The sequence below is a fragment of the Haliotis cracherodii genome, unplaced genomic scaffold (genome assembly GCF_022045235.1).
Source record: "Haliotis cracherodii isolate W230 unplaced genomic scaffold, xgHalCrac1.p SCAF_19, whole genome shotgun sequence".
Classification (NCBI taxonomy): Eukaryota; Metazoa; Mollusca; class Gastropoda; order Lepetellida; family Haliotidae; genus Haliotis; species Haliotis cracherodii.
Window position 1 is genome coordinate 6,668,115 of NW_027266274.1, and position 20,076 is coordinate 6,688,190.

At 39.8% G+C, this 20,076-nt stretch overlaps 1 protein-coding gene across 1 annotated transcript in view; it reads left to right on the top strand.

Moving 5' to 3' along the window:
* LOC139467064 (uncharacterized) overlaps nucleotides 1-17,715 on the top strand; it is a 146,014-nt gene extending 128,299 nt beyond the window's left edge. Inside the window, exons 5-8 of the mRNA XM_071248782.1 lie at nucleotides 2,785-2,923; nucleotides 9,341-9,456; nucleotides 9,979-10,051; nucleotides 15,444-17,715. Of these exons, the coding sequence (XP_071104883.1) occupies nucleotides 2,785-2,923; nucleotides 9,341-9,456; nucleotides 9,979-10,051; nucleotides 15,444-15,811 (696 nt within the window). The 3' untranslated portion in view covers nucleotides 15,812-17,715. The remainder of the gene's footprint in view (nucleotides 1-2,784; nucleotides 2,924-9,340; nucleotides 9,457-9,978; nucleotides 10,052-15,443) is intronic.
* The last annotated feature ends 2,361 nt before the right edge of the window (nucleotides 17,716-20,076 follow it).

The following is a 20,076-nucleotide window of genomic DNA, read 5'->3' on the forward strand; positions in this document are numbered from 1 at the left end:
GGTGCAATTAGGTGAAATCCATTGTCACAGTTAACGAACAGTAGATCCGCATCGTGCCAATATGTTCCATAGGATTACCACATACGTGGCTTACGATCCTATTGATTCTGATGAAGACGTGAATTTATATACCTGATACTGATTTGCCACTTGGGCTTAAGTGTGCAATTATTGGATACCAAGTGTACGTTGTGTTGAATCCGTTTCTTGCTAATAAAACAAAGGGATTGTAACGGCATAATTGGTTTCCAGACGTGAAAACATGAAAGTATTCTCCAACTGATCAGTCTCCATACATTTGACGAGTCTCTGTAGACGAAAACAAATATAAGAAATTATGTAAGAAAAATGGAAAGCGAAGTGTCACGTTTGTGTAGGTTTGAGGGAACATCTTTCGAGAACATTCAACTCTCGGTGCCTACAGCAATATTACAGCTTTATGACGTTGGTCTGTAAATAATAGGGTTTGAAAACAAGCCATTGCACCAGGAGGAATTCCCATGATGGCGGCCATATTGGATATTGTATGGATATTTAAGACAAGTGTTTGCCACAGTGGTGAGTGAATGAATGAGTGGGATGTTAAGCTCCGTAACGCAGCATCCCACAGCAATATCACGATATCGGCTTTACACCTTCACATACTGTTCTCAAGTTGGGAATCGTAACAGGATCTTATGCGTGTCGAACGAACGCTGAAACCAGTAGGCTATCACATCCCAAAATATCAGCAACAGCTGAACGAGGGCGTAGCGATTATGTAATACATTGTACTTACGTTATCTGTTGCTGAAAAAGTTTACATTGTCCCTTGTTTGGGTCTATATTTTTGTGTTTGTTTGTTTGTTTGTTTAACGCCGAGTTGCACCAGACAATCAAGTGATTGACATCATGAGCATCGATCCACGCAGTTGGGATACGATGACATGCATCAACCAAGTCAGCGTGCCTGACCACCCGATCCCGTTAGTCGCCGTAAGTTGCTTAACGTCGCTCTTAGCAATATTACAGCTTTATGACGTTGGTCTGTAATTAATCGAGTTTGGACCAGACCATCCAGTGATTGACTTAATTAAACATCGTTCTACGCAACTTGGATATAATGACGTGCATCAACCAATACAGCGTGCTTGACCACCCGATCCCGTTAGCCGCCTCTTACGACAGGCGTAGTCGCCATTTACGGCAAGCATGGGTTGCTGAAGACCTATACCAGCCCGGATCGTCACGGGTCTTGAGTCAGTAATATGTTTGATCATATTATTGATCCTACTTTTATTACTATCATAACATTACTTTTCTAAAATCCGGGTTTTTTTCATGTCGTAACGTTTGGTCAATTCAGACTCTTGTTAACAGCATCAAACAATTATTTCAACCACAGCTATCATTTCAAAGTTGTTTCTCAGTGTTACTGTCCTGTGAGTTTACATTTTCAAAGAGAGACGGAATGTTAAGTTTCACATTTAACCTGATAATGAGACAGGTCGACTGGAGGTAGATTCTTGGAAGATTTTGTTTCAAGATATAAAATCAATATCTGTTAAAGGTCAAAGTTATTAGAAGCCTCCTTGACGCTGGTGATAATTGGCAAATTACGAATTGATTTCTGACGTGGAATACCACAAAATGTAGCAGATTTTCGACAGCTTCAAGGTGACATATCAGAGACGCTCAGAAGTGCCCGCGTAGCCGCCGGTTATCAGGAAACCACCACGGACTGGAGGGAGACCATGGCGTATTCAAATACATTGCGGTACACGTGTCCTCCTCGTCATGGGGGCACGGGTGGACGAGTCGCCTAAGGCACGCAATTCCTTGTGTAGAGATGCGTCACTTGGGCACGCCAGAAACCTATGATCGTGAGTTCGAATCCCGGTTCGCCCCGCTAATGTTTCCAGGTTTGTCAGTTCCAGTTCGGTTTTACCGAAGTGGTAAATGTCTAAAAATGGCAACACCGCTGGCTTTCCTCCCACATCAAATAAACACGCCGGGTCATAACTGGAATACGGCTAGAAGCGGTGTGAAACCAAACCAATAATTAGAATGGCCTTGAACATTGAAGGCTTGTTTACTCTTTGTTTGCGTGAGCAACGCATTTATTTTCGAGTTATCAGTTCTTCGAGACAAGCGAGTTTACTCTATTAGAGATTATGGGGTGGGGTGGGGGCAATGATGAAATAACAGCGAAAGAAGGGGTCGCCAATACTTATCACACCAAATAGGGGAGGGAGGCATGAAAAAAACAGGGTACTATTTTTCAAATAAAAAGTTTTTTTAAGGACTAGTCATGTATCATAAGGGCGGAGGAGGGGTGGTGAAAGGGTCATGGAAAACTGTTACCTAAACACTAAAAATCCAAAGACCAATCGCTCTCTTTCTGTGTCTCTCTCTCTAGGTCTCTCTTCTGTTAGGTGTGATGACATTTTACATCATTTGAGGCAGCAGACAAAGTGTGTTTTGAATGTCTTACCAAGACAGACTGGACTGACTTAGTCCTTTCATATAAAGAACAAATGAAAGTGCACAAAGCCAAGTATATCAGTAGCTGAATGTGCGGGAGTTTGTTTATTACCGCTTTGAACAGTATTTCAGTTTAATCACGGCAGGTCAGCTTAATGAGGTGGAAAGCCCGAAGAGATGCAAGACTAAGGAACAAAAGTCTGTACAGCTTATTACAGTTCTTGTGACGACTGGGCCACCCGCGTCACCCGTATGCATAGTTGCACCAGAACAATAACACTAATAAAATGAAACGGTAATTATTATTCAATGTCTTTGCAGGTGTTCGATGCACTCATCATCCTTGCGTCCTTCATTGTCGATCTGGTGTTCCTCAAGGGGCTTGCAGACTTCGCTATCGATGACTCCATATTTATACTCGCCTTCCTCCTTCCCTGGAGAGTTATACGTGTCGTAAATAGTAAGTTACCTCCCTTGACCACTGCCATAACGCTTTGTTGGAACGAATAGGAGGGTCATCTGGCTTAGGGACTGGTCATTTATTATAGGTGGAGGTGGAGGAATGATGGTCAGGACTATGTCACATTTTGCCTCCCCCAACCCTACATCCCCATTTTATATGTAACACTTATTCTTCCTCTTCTTCCTGATTCTGAATCATCCTCTCCCTTTAATAAACTATCAGACCCTAAGTAATTATCGAATTTATATTAAAAATGTATTCGACGCTTTATCATGCCCTGTATTGTTGTGATAAATGTTGGCGGTGATATTTTTATAATCCCCCAATTTCATCACGTTACTCCTCCCACCACTGTAATAAATTACCATTTCCTAACACAGGAACCGTGATCAGGATTCGATACATTCCTGTACAGAACTGCCAAATTTATTGCATATTAAGAAATCGAGTCGGTAAGGTCGATTAGAAACCGGTTTCCAACCCACATTGCAACAGGAAAACTTTCCTTGGAGACCAAGCCTACATTTACTTCGTCATCCGACCCTTTAGCCACCTCATGGCAATAAAGAACCTTGGGAAAAAAGCACGGATTTATTTTTAACTCAACACGGACAATCATGTCGGGGGAAAGTAAATGTCATCAGATATATCGATTTTGACTTGAGGAATCGCATCACTGTCTTCGAGTGAGTTTATGCGGCCTGTGGCAAATGAGACTGGCCATTACCACGAGAACTGTAGATGCCGGAGTTCTCGGTCAGAACGAGATGGCCTTCGCCGTCTGATTTGGCGCTTGAAACATTTTCTCTCAGGGGTAGGAGGGTTAATTATATCACGCGTTTCGCCAGGCATTATATTGCTGTAGTGGAACTTTGCAAATAGTTTTCGAATGAGGACACCGTGTAGTCGTTATTATTTCAAATTATTTCTATCCTGCGCACAAAATTGGTATTTTCAGCTTTATCACGAAATAATCAACTTTCACATAGAGCCATCTCGCTGAATCTTAGTACACAAAGTTGATGCACGATATTTGTGACTTGTAGTGTGATGTTTAATGATACGCACATGAAGATGCTTTGTCTGTTGCTTTAACATACGTTTATGCAGTATTGAATGAAGCAGGATACATTGAACAAACGGAAGCAGATTCTCACGTGTAGGTTTGGGCTTTTGTCGCGTCCATTTGGTGACTTCAGTTTGAAGTAAACCTAAGCCGCTTAAAATGTTTTTCTTCGAAATGGTGGTGGCTTTTAGTTTCAGTATACACATTTTTCGTTATTATTATCATTATTATTATTATTGTTGTTATTATTATTATCATTATTATTATTATTCCATAGTAGTGGAGTTGCAGTTCCATATACATCTAGCGTAACATTTTACATCGATATACAGACTGAACTGTTGAAATCTCTTTTCGGGAATCTATATACCCACACTTATGAATGGTTCTCAAAGATGCAATGTCATTAGCTTAAGTCCTACGAACAGCCACTGCAGTACCGCATGGCGGTATATTACATAAACAACATTACATCCCTATCATCGCTGCCATACATACACAACGTCCGCACAATGATGTCTTTTAATTGCATAAGGAGTCCTGTTTTCCTCGGTTAGAGCAGCGGATCCATAAATCTCTCCTCAGGAACTATGTTCTCTTGTCATATAGTGCTATACGATGACGTAATCTTCCTCCTTCCCACGATTAACATCACCCAGATGAATATCTGGTGACGAAACTAAGTTAGAACTGCCAATCCAATAAGTGATTTTTCATGTTTACCCCATGCTTAACAAACCCGGTTTAGACGTATATATTTTTAAGCAACAGGGAGTGTTGTACAAACCCAATCAGCGAGAGTCCGCAGCGAGTAGGAGTGTTGGTTTGTCCCATTTGCCTGCACATCAAACGAAACTTCATCCATACCCTGGGATGACACACTGGTGGCTAGTCCCCAATTAGCCAGTGTTTCCACTCGGTTGACTTCTGTAGACTCTCCCAAGAGAAGAGGCAGTCAAACGCCATTTGGCCTGACATAAGCTGGAAGACACTTCTGACTGCTGGCGTCCTCTCCGACCAGTCATGTATGAAGGACTCGGGACGAGACTTCCTCGGGGAAAGGGGTTTTATTGATGGGGAGACTTGAACCCATTTGTTTGGTCTGGAAATGAAATGGTGATTTTTCAGATGACATGATACATCTTTGCGTCATTATGTTTGGGATGTCTGATGCTCAGAGAACAGATGGACAAAGTATGTTAAAACTCTTAGATGTAGCTACTTCCGGGTAGTTTTCCATCTGGCCGTCTGTGCAGACAACTGCGATACGTTGTTTATATCTGGTGAAGTGTCCTGATGTTGGGATGTGGACTTCAAAACCCATCTCTTCTTAACCCATAATTGACACTGACATGCGAATATGAGATTCCCAAGGTAAATATAAAAAAAACACTGAACACAACATGTACCTTTTGGTAAATAACATTGGCACATAACCCTTTTACTATAATACCCTTTGTTCTTAAAACGTTGCTACCGACCATGAAATAACGTCAAAATATTATGTTTCTAAAGACACCTCCAACCCCTTTACCCATCCGAAAATGACCACGCCCATACACTTTCGCGCATTCCCGACGATAAAATACTCCATCTGAACCGGCATATTGTCGTTGTAGGAGAATCTGGCTTGGGGGAACATTATTTTATACTTTCTTGCAGATGCCATTTTAACACCAATACGCTGTATACCACATGTACATACGCAGATTATGGATGTAGTAAAGATACATTATTTTATACTTTCTTGCAGATGCCATTTTAACACCAATACGCTGTATACCACATGTACATATGCAGATTATGGATGTAGTAAAGATACATTATTTCATACTTTCTTGCAGATGCCATTTTAACACTAATACGCTATATCCCACATGTACATACGCAGATTATGGATGTAGTAAAGATACATTATTTTATACTTTCTTGCAGATGCCATTTTAACACCAATACGCTGTATACCACATGTACATACGCAGATTATGGATGTAGTAAAGATACATTATTTCATACTTTCTTGCAGATGCCATTTTAACACCAATACGCTATATCCCACATGTACATATGCAGATTATGGATGTAGTAAAGATTCATTATTTCATACTTTCTTGCAGATGCCATTTTAACACCAATACGCTATATCCCACATGTACATATGCAGATTATGGATGTAGTAAAGATACATTATTTCATACTTTCTTGCAGATGCCATTTTAACACCAATACGCTATATCCCACATGTACATATGCAGATTATGGATGTAGTAAAGATACATTATTTTATACTTTCTTGCAGATGCCATTTTAACACCAATACGCTGTATACCACATGTACATACGCAGATTATGGATGTAGTAAAGATACATTATTTTATACTTTCTTGCAGATGCCATTTTAACACCAATACGCTATATCCCACATGTACATATGCAGATTATGGATGTAGTAAAGATACATTATTTTATACTTTCTTGCAGATGCCATTTTAACACCAATACGCTGTATACCACATGTACATATGCAGATTATGGATGTAGTAAAGATACATTATTTTATACTTTCTTGCAGATGCCATTTTAATACAAATACGCTGTATCCCACATGTACATATGCAGATTATGGATGTAGTAAAAGATAAATTATTTAAGGATAAACTGTAATAATTTGACATTATGATAATTGATCATAATTGACTTGTTCGGTACATTTTGAATGAAGTTTCAATGAATGCAGCATTGCCATAGTAATCGTCTTTCAGACACTGGGGGTCGTTTTGACCATAACTTTTCAGATTATTGCCTCGCGTGATATTGATTTGTCTGGTTCAATTGGTTCAGTGCTTGTCATGCTCAAAACAAATGTATTTTTCCAACTTATTTGTCGGGAAGACATGATCAGCTATGTCACTTTTATGTAAGTTAATTGCAGTTTAACCCAGAACTATCAGACTTGAAATATTGAGAGAATTGGATTCGTGTCTTGTTCGCGTATGTGTAGCAATAATTTTAGTTACGTGACGCCCATTCTGAAAATGAAAGTTGTAGAATTCAGGTTTTGGGTTATCAGCTGTCACAGTTGTGATTGAAGTAGACCTTAGGCCATTAAAAGTGTGTTAAGACTCTTTATGTTATGGATCGGAATTGGCTTATTGTAAAACGTTCAGTCACGCGGGAAGGGTTAGCTTTATTCCAAGCAATCATTAAAAAAAATACTTCTGATAAATAGACAGTATACATCGACTTGAACTGTTTATAAAAAGAAAAGAAAATGTATACAATTCATTTAAAAATATTTTGTTGTTCAGTCATAAATGGTACAACAAGTCAAAAACAACAAATTCGTGGCACTTTGGATGAAGCTAAAAAAGCAATGAAACACATCTGGGGGCATAACTGTCACTTTTCACACAAAAATAGATGAAAGCTTCTGAACACTTCCATAGCACCTCAAGTAATGGATTCGATGTCTTGTGTGACCTTTATTGGGTATGCGACCCCGCTCCTCCAATAACACACGTTCCTGCTGCTGTACTTTGTTCACAAGCTTGGACGTTGTATTATCTACTGCGTAAGATGTTCCCAAAAATGTTCTATCAGTGAGAAGTTGGGTGAGCAAGACGGCCAAGGAGTATGTTAGCAGCGTGATGCCTTGCATTGTCCTGTTGGAGCAGTATCCCTTGGGGCTGTCTTCTGTGAAAGGCTGCGGAATGGCATCTCTGTAACGTTGGGTGTTCACAATGTATGTCCTCGGATGACGTGCCTTCCTGACACCACAAATCAGGCCTCACACCAAGATGCCCCCGCCTCAAAAAGGTTGGCATCATCGGATGCATCCAAAAGCCAATCGTCGTTACCCGCGCATCCGATCATCAGAGTGGAACACGTTAAATCTGCTCTCGTCACTGACCAATACCCTTTGACGTTGGGCGTTCATAAATGTATGTCCTTGGATGCATCCAAAATCCAATCATGGATACACCCTCGTGCGATAATCAGGATGGAACACGTTAAACCTGCTCTCGTAGCTGACCAGTACCCTTTGACCAATTTCATCGAACAGTTCGAGACCACTGGCGTCTTTTTCGCCGATGATGACGGGTCATGTGATCAAGGCCAGTCTGCGGTGGGTTCTGTAGGTCCAAATTCCTGCAGCATACGAAAAAGTCTTGACAACGTCCATGACGTCACCGCAGATGGTAGCCTCCTGTTGGGTGGTCACACATGGTCTACCGATTGGTGACTTGTCCCTCATGTGCTCAGCATGGTAGTATCGCTGAAGTCATGTGGCATTTGTTTCGCATGTTTTTATGGACAGTGATGTTTTGAGATTGTATACTCTCTATTCATTTTCATCTAGTGCTGTCATAAAACACCTTTTTCATAATTCAATCTAACACTATATACTTTCCTTTGATCTGTAGTATGCTTCAGCTCGAGGGTGGCCAAGCATGTAAAGATTAGTTTGTTTGTTTTTTGCCGCTATACGTATATATATCGATGAACAAACATACATATGGAGGATTGCCCCTTTCATACACGAATGCTTAGGAAGGGAACGTAGAGACATATGACAAACAAAAGAAGGTTTACGGTTTTATATTATGAACATATCACATCCTATCGACAAATAACACCAAGTTGGGAGTATCTGATGGGAGAATAAATCTTCAAACAAGCTGAGGTCTCCGCAATGCTTAATGATGTGTTTCGCGACCAGATTATCATCTGAGGGATGCTGAACCTAGGGATGAGGAAGATTATGTCGACGTATTCACCTACAATCACCAACTGACAAACAATGAGTGATTTCAGATGAACAATTGACTTACCTTTGCATGTGTTTGTAACGGGTGACACGGGTGGGGCAAGATGCGCCAAAAATCATCACTATTTGATAAGGATTCATAATCACATGCTCATGCTATAGTCGGAATCGTACACTCGACTTTGCTCTCGGCAGATATGTCTTATGAATATGGAAAGGATTTTGTCGCTATTATTCCCAGACCCGATGCTCGTACTGAAAATGAGTCCTTATGCAATTACGATGGCGATCCATAACAGTATTGTGTATGTGGGCGTTGTGAATGTATGGTTTCAATAATAAGGATATTATTTTTTGGAAAAAATACCGTCTTTCAGAACCAAAGTAATTATTCATTTTTTTCAAGTAAATGACATTTGTTGTTTGCCCTGCTATTTGTCACTGGTGTTAATCGACATTCGGAAAGTCATTCTTTCCAAATATAAGGATGGTTGTGGCGTGATGAGGTTGTATATCCCTAGCTAGCTATTGTTGAGTTATTGAGTTATGAGTATGTATGTATTCAATCATGTATTACCAGGCCTGCTGGTAGCTGTGATCGACCATGAGCACGTCAAATTACGGCTGCTATACAGTCGGAAGAAAAAATTGGACAAGACTGTCGAGAATCTCCGGAACGAGGTTGACGAGCTCAAGGTTGGTGTCATGTTTCGTGAGGCTCACGGAACTGTTTACATTTCTACACAAATCATCTGGACGTTATGCCACGGAATTAACAGAAGACATTACTACCATGGACTTTGGTTTTAAGAATTGGCATAAAGGCATTATTTTCGTCTCGATACTGACACTTGAGAAACATAATAAATAATAAAGCACGCGTCATTGTAGGTCAATTAGAAGGATGTCTGTCGTATGTTTGTACTGATAACTTGGGTTCTGGATTGTGTCACTGTGCTTTCCTTTCAACCCTTTCAAAATATTTTTTCTTTTGCTGTTTTGATGTAAAAAAAAGGTTAAGGAAATGTCATGTTGCTGTATCGGATCTGCCTTAATTTCTGTCAGTATGAAAAAAGTTCCTGGTTACAAAAGAACGTAGTATTACAACAGTCCGGTTGTTTAACTCGATTCAGTTTAAGATGCCCTCGTTTTTCGCGTGATTGCATAGAAACATTCATTACCTCGGTTTATAACCTCATTCTGTCTTGCTCTAAACAGGGTCTGCTTCAAGATGTTCGGAGTTTTTGTGTGAAAGAAGGATTGGAGGAATGGAAGCTTGATAACCTCTTGGGTAAGTTAAAACTATATGTACTGTTACGATGGAATATTCCACATATGTGCATTTGTTACATGTCCAATGTTTCTCATCAGAGCTTGGTTCAAAATGACAAGGTCACAATGTCTTTTTTTTATTTTTAAACGTCAGGCAAAACATTTGTTCAAAGTTAGCAACAATGGATGAAAAATGTAGGCAGGAAAAGATAACTCTGCAGTTAAAATCCGGAAAATCGTGGTCGAGGATAAAAACCGGACGATATGCCGGACAGAACCAATGACTACAGATTACCTTTAAATTGTTTTTTAAAAGACTCGTACGATGATGAGAGACTTTGTAAGACCTTTTTAGAACAGCTTAACATACCTTTCTAATTTGTAGTGGTTGTATTTCATCCTGAAACATCCTTGTGTAATGCAGTTTGATGGAAGTTGTACATCTTCCGTACCACCTCTCATTAATGCCAGGCTGCCGCACTTTCCTCATCAGAAATCCTTCTTCCAAACTTCCTAATACGATTTTACATTTGAAGCTCCCTTTATTTCAAAGTTTCCGGGGTTTTTTTTTCATTTCGGGATAATGGGAGCGACGTCATCAGTTTGAAACTTACGTGACCTCGTAAGGAAGAACAGTCACTTTGGATACAATTGATTTGTTAAATGTGCAGAAGATACCTACAAAACCGGTTTATCGATCCTATGAGTAGCGGCAACGCCAATTCAATTTAGCGGTATCTTCACATTTCACTTATTACGTAACCACACATCAGGTTATTTAAGTCGATTAGGCTTTTAAAGCACCAAGGAACGCTCATAAAACACCTGTGTTGCACATTTATTGGGCTTTAAAAGCATTTAGGTATTGGAGCTGATGTTTCTGTCCTAATAATTCTCATGCCCAGGCGTTCTAAAGCACTCGAATGGAATTACCTTAAACAGAGGGAGGTTGCTCCTTGTGTTAATGCATTTAAATGTTCAGACTTGTCAGTGACATTAGTATATCCGTTGGTACCATGGCATACCTCAAGGCTGTTTTGTCTTAACGCATTAATCACACTGGTAACTTATTTGCTTCAAGCTGGCCACTCAGCCAAGCCAGTGAGTGAGTGAGTATGGTTTTACGCCGCTTTTAGCAATATTCCCGCAATATCACGGCGGGGGACACCAGAAATGGGCTTCGCACATTGTGCCCATGTCGGGAATCGAACCCGGGTCTTCGGCGTGACGAGCGAACGCTTTAACCACTAGGCTACCCGACCGCCCCTCAGCCAAGCCAGAGATGTATAGTAAGTCATAAATAAACATGTATTATAGCTACGATTGTATCCATAATATCTTCAGTACACAAGAGGGAGAAACATATGAGTCATTTTTACCCTGTATTCTAAGGGGATAGTTTGGAATACATGCTCTGGCACCATAAGTATAGCTTGTTAACATAAACGAACTGACAATCGGACGAAAAAAATCAAACGGAATTTTCTTTTCGGAACATGCGTCTCCCTTTTAAGCGAAAAGTAATTTATTTTTTTTGTGGCTCACCCAATCTATCACTCTCCGTCTATAGCCTGTATTAAGCAAACAGAGCTGGTGCACAATCCACCAGGCTTAACACGAAGACGTCATGGAGCAAATAACACAGGACCCTTAACATCCCATGCCATACTTCTCTGCTCCCTGTAGGAAAGTAACGTGATCGATCAACAACCATATCACTGTAAGATCTGGCATAACTGATGTTTTCCTTTGGACATATGCAGGTTTACCTAAGTATTTTTTAGCTTCCAGTACATGTATATGATTTAGCTCTAACACTTTCGCCCTGATATATAAACAGATCCTCCAGCCATGATAGAGTACCAAACTTCCATATGTAAACAGTTCAATAGCTGATATATTTTGCTCCCAATTGCGCAACACGATCCTACTTTTATATCAGCCACCACGTGCGTTTCACCGCCGTTGCTATGTAACATTTGATGTATTGTTTGTTGGTTTTCCCTAACAGCCGTCTCATGCGCAGACTACCAGTTTGTGTGGACAGCGAGTAGGCTGTTGAAGTGAGTGACGCACGCATCTTATGACGTCAGCTTAGCCTATTATGACGTCATCGTTATTGAAAACACGTGCACGTTTCACTTCACTATTATAATCTCAATCTAGTTTGCAGTATATGCTTTTTGTTTAAATACACTGTTATAACTGAGTTTCAAATCTGTTTATCAATGATTTCTACTAATTCAAATGCAAGGACTATGAGAGTTATGAAACATTTAATCCGAATTCAATAACTTCAGGTTTCTTTTCATTTTTTCTTTCCGATTATAGTTCCTTGCAACAATTTCTTGAAGAATGTCACAGATGTAACCAATATATTGGAAACATGTAGGGCTACTGTTGCATGGTCACTGTTAAACAAATACTTATACTTGTCTTGTGTCTTCATACGAATGTACCCGGCTAGAGAATATGTCTTCAGCAACCCATGCTTGCCGTAAAAGAGGCGACTAACGGGATCGGGTGATCAGGCTCGCTGATACATGTCATCGTATCCCAACTGTGTAGATCGATGTTCACGATGTCAATCACTGGATTGTCTTGTCCAGACTCGATTATTTACAGACTGCCGTGATATAGCTGGAATATTGCTGGGTGCGACCTTAAACAACAGACAAACAAAACAAACAATGCTCATGATTGGGGTTCGAATCCAAGAATTGCCCTCATGATTATGTCATCCTCGGTTTGGCAGCACTATACCAGTGCTGGTTTCACCAAAGTGACTGAAATTCTGTTCAAAGCGGCGCAATACCCCTACCATTGACACTCTCACATGGATGCCCTTTATAAGTCTGAATATTCTACACCGCCAACTCATCAACATTTTCAATCATGCACAAGTCTGTAACTCTTCATTTGTCTGTCTATCCATCTTCGTCAGCAGCAAAGTAACCAATATGATTTGTCAGTGTGTATAATACAATATACATGTATTTGCAATTGTACATGTAAATTACTATTTAGTTTTAACAAATGATCTCCATTTTTAATATTGATATTTGTCATAGTACCTTTCCTTATAAGAAATAACATTTTCTTGCAAAATGAATGTCTTTTAGAGTTATGCAGTTGTACAAACATATTATTACGCTTGTCAAATATAATAATGATTCCTGTGTTTAAAAATGTAAGTTATATGTAAAAAGAATCAAATGTTGGCTATAACTTTCATGTCTGAGTATTATTTTCGAATTAAGCGTACGGAAGTAATTGGGTTTAATGTCCAATATGTTAATATGATCTGTAATAATGATGATAAAATAATACCCCCTACTCCTATACACTACCCGTGAAGATCCGAGTAAGAATTGGTCTTCAGCAAACCATGCTTGTCGTGAGAGGCGGCTAACGGGATCGGGCGGTCAGGTCGCTGACTTGGAAGATGCATGTCATCGTATCCCAATTGCATGGATCGATGTTCATGATATCAATCAATGGAGTGTCTGATCCAGAATCGATTATTGACAGACCGACGTCATATAGCTAGAAATATTGGTGAGTGTGACGTTAAACAACAAACAAACAAACAAACTGAAGGAGCAAACAAAACGCAAGGTGGCCCTTTTACACCATTTTGTTATCTTAAGGATATACTCTTCACAAAAAGAAACGCAAAGCCAGATTTGTGTGAGGTACGAAAATACAGTCATTCATATGAGGAACCGTAGATGGTATTGAGCTAAACTGTTGTGGAGAGAACACTTGGTGATTGTTGTCATCTTAGTTATCGGTACATAGGAAAAGTCCAAGGTGAAGGTCAGCTACCATCAATAACGCTGTATACGATCGGCCGTTGTCCTTCTGTAATACACCGTTGCCGTTGGCTGGACGTATGGTAGGAGAATTTCGTTGATGTATCGTTGAGCCGTAAGATTGCCCTGGATATGGACCAAACCTGTCCTCCATGATGAGAGATAACCGCCCACATCATAACGCTACACCCACCAAACCTGTCCACTTCCTGTACGTAGTTTCCGGCGTAACGTTCTCCCTGACGTCTGTAGACCCGTTCTCTTCCATCCCTTCGACGGAGGATAAATCTTGATTCGTCGCTGAACCAGACGTCTCTCCATTGTAGTTGAGGCTACACTTTGTGTTGACAACACCAATGCAGTCGTTGTTGACGATGTTGTCGAACAGGACGTCTTGCTCATAGACCAGTTGCTCTTAAACGTACTGTCTGGTTGGAGATTCTGCACAGTCCTGATATTTGGGATGCGGTTGAGGTGGCTGTGTTCGTCCTTTCATGTAGGTGGCGCAGTCGGATGTAGAGATCTTGGGCGGGGATGGTTACTCTTGGTCGTCCCGACCTTGGTCTCGGCATGTTGTTGAACTGTCACTGTTCGATTGACACAGATGCTATGCAATCAAAAAACATACACATCAATACCGTTCATAGTGCTGCTGCATGGGCAGTGCGTGCAGCTCCATGGCCCTTTTGTTAATGCACTGGGTGCGTTATTTTCCGAATCCTACGTGTTTCCCAACTAATGGTTTGCATGTCCTTGTTGGGATCATTTTGATCCGGGAAATTTGTTACTGACTCTATAACACATGAAACCTCTTCATTTTGCACCTATTGGTCCAGTAATTTTGCTTTTATAGCCAAACATATCCGTATTGCGTTTCTTGTTTTGAAGAGAATACATGCATGTACACCCAGTTGTATGTAAAAAGAATTAAAAAAAGGGAAAACGTACGTTCCCCGTTTGGATAAAATGCAATCGAGCCACCATCAGCTGTTGGAAACTATTCGTCATCCCAACTAAGAAACGTTTGGCATTGGCGTTCATTCCATGTTGTTTCGATACTTTTTTTACAAATAATGTGCCGGGCAAAAGAAAATTTTGACCCATATTTGATGGTGGCTAAAATGAAACAAACAAGAAATAGTCTTTGAAAGGCATTTAGAAGTGATACACGTAAGGAAGAGAGTTCATGGATGCCAACTTCTTTATTGAATGTTGTCTTCCTCCTAATATGGCGTTGACATCCATAAATAGCTTCCTGAAAACAAGAAATAGTTATTCGTTTATGGTGCATTTGATATGGGTATCGTGGTTGTGTTTTTTACCTCAAAGTGTTTTGGCGACTGCTTTCAGTCCAATAACGTTTTTTTAACGTTTGTAATTCTCTGGTCAATTTCAAGTGTACACTTTCATTTGCCCGACAGTATAATTCTTACAGTGTAAACTAAACTGCCAAAAAATATAAAATAATAGTATCTTGCTGAAAACCAGATATTCTTACCTAAATAACTTAGATATAGATGTAAAACACAAATTGGTGTCATCAACATAATACACTACCCTTACGTCAGTTTCAATTTGCCTGTATCTTTTTTACAGGAAGATTCGCCCCAAGACGCCGAAAGGACTCCAAGTTCTACACACTGGTGAAGCTAGTAATGAGCACAGCATCAGTAGCTGATGACAAGGACTCTGTCAGTTCCTCCTCCATGGAGATGGAGATCAATGAGTTCGCGCGTAGGAACACAGTGCTTAATGACGAAGGTAGCACATGCACCAGCAACGAGAACACTGTTAGCAGTATAAACTTTCTCACTGTGCCCACCTACGATGATTGCCGTTCCATGTCAGACAACGAAAGCGATAGGGGTGACTCCTCTCGGCGAAGCTCCTTCAATGACTTAAATTCTGCATCTAAGAAAAAACGAAAAAAATCCCCGAATCGTGTAAATTTCAAAATACCCTAGAATTTATGGGACCTCGTTTTTGTTCACAGACGAAAGATGTGCATTGGACTATTTTGGTAAAAATATGACCTCAAGAGGGAAAATGTTCATTTTAGTGGATTGTGATGAGATTCCGGATTGATCATTCCTACGCTTATCCATGCTGCTAAATTAGAGATTATTAAGCTGGAAAACATAATATATAAAAAGCTACTGAGGAAGGAAGTAAAAGATACATTGAGATGATCATGTTGTTTTTTTAATTGGCAATTAAAACCGAAAACATATCCTGTGAATGAAAAATTATCACGATGTACGACGCTATTAACAATGTTTCAGCAATTTCATTTCAATGAGATTGTAATGTTGTACCCTCGTAAGAAATCAAACCCGGGATTTCGGCTTGATGATACAACGCTTCCCCAGGCTACCTCACTGCCCCCTCATGAAAATAAAGCATGACGCATCTGATACAACAGGAAAAACTATAATTGAATATGAAAATATAGCAAATCACATCAAAGTATGCAATGGGATGTCAGAAGAGGATTGGCATGATTTCATGGGTTCAGATCACAAACAACACAATACTTTAGATCTATTTACAAACAATCTACAATTACAAAGTAACAGCATATCAGCTTTCATGATGCACCATTCTGCCATTTACAAACCACGCCATACCATAAATGCGTTTTGGATCCCAATTTTCAGAAGGAACGCCAGGTATAAATCGATTGTTGTCACACGAAGTGTAAGCTGGTAGGAAATGCCAGAGTTCTAGTATCACGCTAATTGGACATTACAGACTGTGGCCAGATTCGACAAGTCCCCATAGGTCAGCCCGAGTAGATCATTAGATCGGAGGAGTATTGGTATGATAAAGACGTTCGTACAAATGGTATGCTTGACAACAATGCTGGATATCCCATCGGATCCTTTATGCTTGGCGTGCTGTAATATTTAACGGTGGGCAGACGTTAGGTATCAGTATATCATTACATATCAATATTTTATTAAATGCTTTCTGAAAAAGGTTCCATGTACATTATTATGAATTATTATATGAATATAACTTTTGTAATAGCCCAACTAGAGGTTTAATTGGATGGATGGATATTTTAAACAATTAAATCAATGAACATTCTTTCACTATGTGTTGAAAGCAATCATTTATGCCGTAATCCCGGTCTGACATCAATAATCTTGTGCTTATTGATCACTTTTTTGAGCATCGAAGTAACCAATCTGTCTTCGAATACTTCAATCAGAATGGCCATTAAGTGACGTTACGTCGGAGTGTTTGATTGGTCCGACCAACCCCCGCCACTGTCAGTGTCTGTGATTGGCTGAAGTGCCTTGCTAGAATACCTCTGTCGGAAGCCTGGATTTGTGGAAATGTTGTAGATACCCATGCAAAATACTTGTTAAGTCAGTTAGTTCGTACGAACTAAACTAATTTTGATTTGATTTGAACTTGTTTTATTCACACAATTGACCTTCTGAAATACAAGTGAATGAAAGTTATGATACTTTCTCATAATCGCTTCTTAGTTTCGTTTTAGTTTTTGGTTGTTATTGTTCTTTTTAAGGTAGGTGGGGGTTGGAAGAATGTGGATCCGAGGCAATGTGCTGTGTTTGAGAAAATAGTGTCCTTCCGTGGTATTCAATCAGGACTGTCTAACTTACTTCCGTCAACTAAAACGTTGATTTGTTGGTCTTGTTAAATCTGAGAAAGCATAACTATTTTACGCGTAGCATTATGATAATTTATTTGTACATTTGACCATATATTAGATTAACTACTAGACAATTTAAACACAAACTAGCTACAGTCACAGACAGTTTAAACACAAACTAGCTACAGCTACCAGACAGTTCAAACATAAACTAGCAACAGCTATCAGACAGTTTAAACACAAACTAGCTACAGCTACCAGACAGTTCAAACATAAACTAGCAACAGCTCTCAGACAGATTGTACATAAACTAGCAACAGCTATCAGACAGTTTAAACATAAACTAGCTACGGTCACAGACAGATTGTACATAACAAGCTACAGCTACAAGTTCAAACATAAACTAGCTACGGTCACAGACAGTTTAAACATAAACTTTCTACAGCTACCAGACAATTTAAACATAGATTAGTCACAGTCACAGACAGATTAAACATTAACTAGCTACAGCTACCAGACAGTTTAAACATAAACTTGCTACGGCCGCAGACAAATTAAACATTAGCTAGCTACAGTCAATAGCCTGACTGAACATGCAGTAGAATCGTAAATATTCCAAGCAACTATGCTCACAACATTTTATCAATTTTCGACTTTTCTGTTTCTCCAGCTTCTACCTTTGTCGTTAAATCTTTCCATTAGTAGCCCCGCAAAACGTTGGTCCAGAACATAAACTCCCAAATCGTTAAGACTATGACAATGTGCTTGTGCTGTAGCTCTCACATGACGCCACGACGTCCTCCAGCAACAAGAACGCACATGCCACTTGCTTTCCTTGATGCATATTGATCACGACGATATATGATAACGTAAGGTATATTTTTGTAAATAATAGGGTAATATATAATGACAAATGTATACGGTGTTGATAATCATGCTGTTTGTAGATATGTACATTGCTATGAAAGTATTTTCCTGATTATGACACGTGCTAGGCAAAAATGGTAGCGAATGAGTGATATTGTATACCTGTTAAAATGTAACCTTAGGATGGCAGTACAAAAAACATCGTTATCCTCACTACCCCGGATATGTAGTCGTGCTCGGATATGCTAACGAATATGTTAACCGTCCCTGATATGCTGAATACTGTGTCAACGAGCCAGGATGTGCTGATGAAATAATTATCGTATCTGTTTATCTGATGGTGTGCTAACTGATCTGGTGTCCTGTTGAATGTGTCTCCTGACCATGATAAGCTGATGAATATGGTAACACGCTAATATGCGGATTCACTGGATCGCGGATGAAGATGTTAACGGCTAAATGGACCAGATATGCTGTGACATGATGTTGCGGATGACATCACCAACAGCTTTTCTCAGCTACAGAGCGGAGGTTATGATATACCATCAGCTACTGGAATGACATGTGATAGCACCAGAACTGAATATCCACAAGATATCCTCAAAGACCCAAATGTGACGAGGAATATGTTTTGTTACCGTGATAGGATCAGTGATATTATCAGTTACCTGGACATACTGAGATATACCTGAAGTGAACCACACACTGTATATATCATGTTTGATATATCCAATGAACCAATTCAGGGAAATGAATGAAAAGAAGCAACTGTGTTGTCAGATGTCGTGTCGTTGTTTGTACATATGACAGAAGAATGTTTCAAAACTTGTTTTGTGCTGTTTGTATATTTCCCAAACATAGATGTAAATATTATGTTGATGCAAACAAAACTGGTGTAGCTAACTTATTTGTGTTGGACAACACTCATTTATTGATATACTTCTTTTCAGGTGAGGCCACAGGGATTATCATGGAAGTGATAGATGGAGATCTACACTAGAGGGTTAGGTTTAGCATATGACGTCACATTCACTGACCAAAACCACGTGTGTATTACGATCTTTTACTTCATGACTTACTGAATCTTAAGAAACCTAATTTCCTAAAGATTATTGAGATTTCAAATAAGAGCTTAGAGGTGGGAAATCAGGTTGTTGATGCAGTTATGTCTGAGCAAGAGAAGGGGCGGTAGATAATGTAGCCTAGTGGTTAAAACGTTCGCTTATCACGTCGAAGACCTGGGTTCAATTTTCCATAGAGTTACAATGTCTAGTGTCACCCGCCGTGATATTGCTGGAATACTGCTAAAGCGTGATAACCACACTCACTCACTGAGCAAGATAACCCCCTGAAAGTGAAATGTATTTGATGAATGAGGGAATAGTGCAGACGAATGGGTAACCTGGTAGTTAAAGCGTTGGCTCGTCACGCCGAAGACCCGGGTTCTATTCCCCACGTGGGTACAATGTATGAAGCTTATTTCTGGTGTCCCCTGCCGTGATATTGCTGGAATATCGCCAAAAGCGGCGTAAAACCAAACTCACTCACTCGCACATAAAGGACAAGACGATCCGAACAGGTTTCATTGGTGGATACTAAGGTATTGTTGTTATAGAGAAATGTGATGTGGAAACTTTCTCACTACTTTTTCAGTCTTTTTATCACCGTGAGTTGACGTAGGCGCTATAGTATTCCTGCAACATGAAATAATGTTAGTTGAACACAGTCATAAAAGTCGAT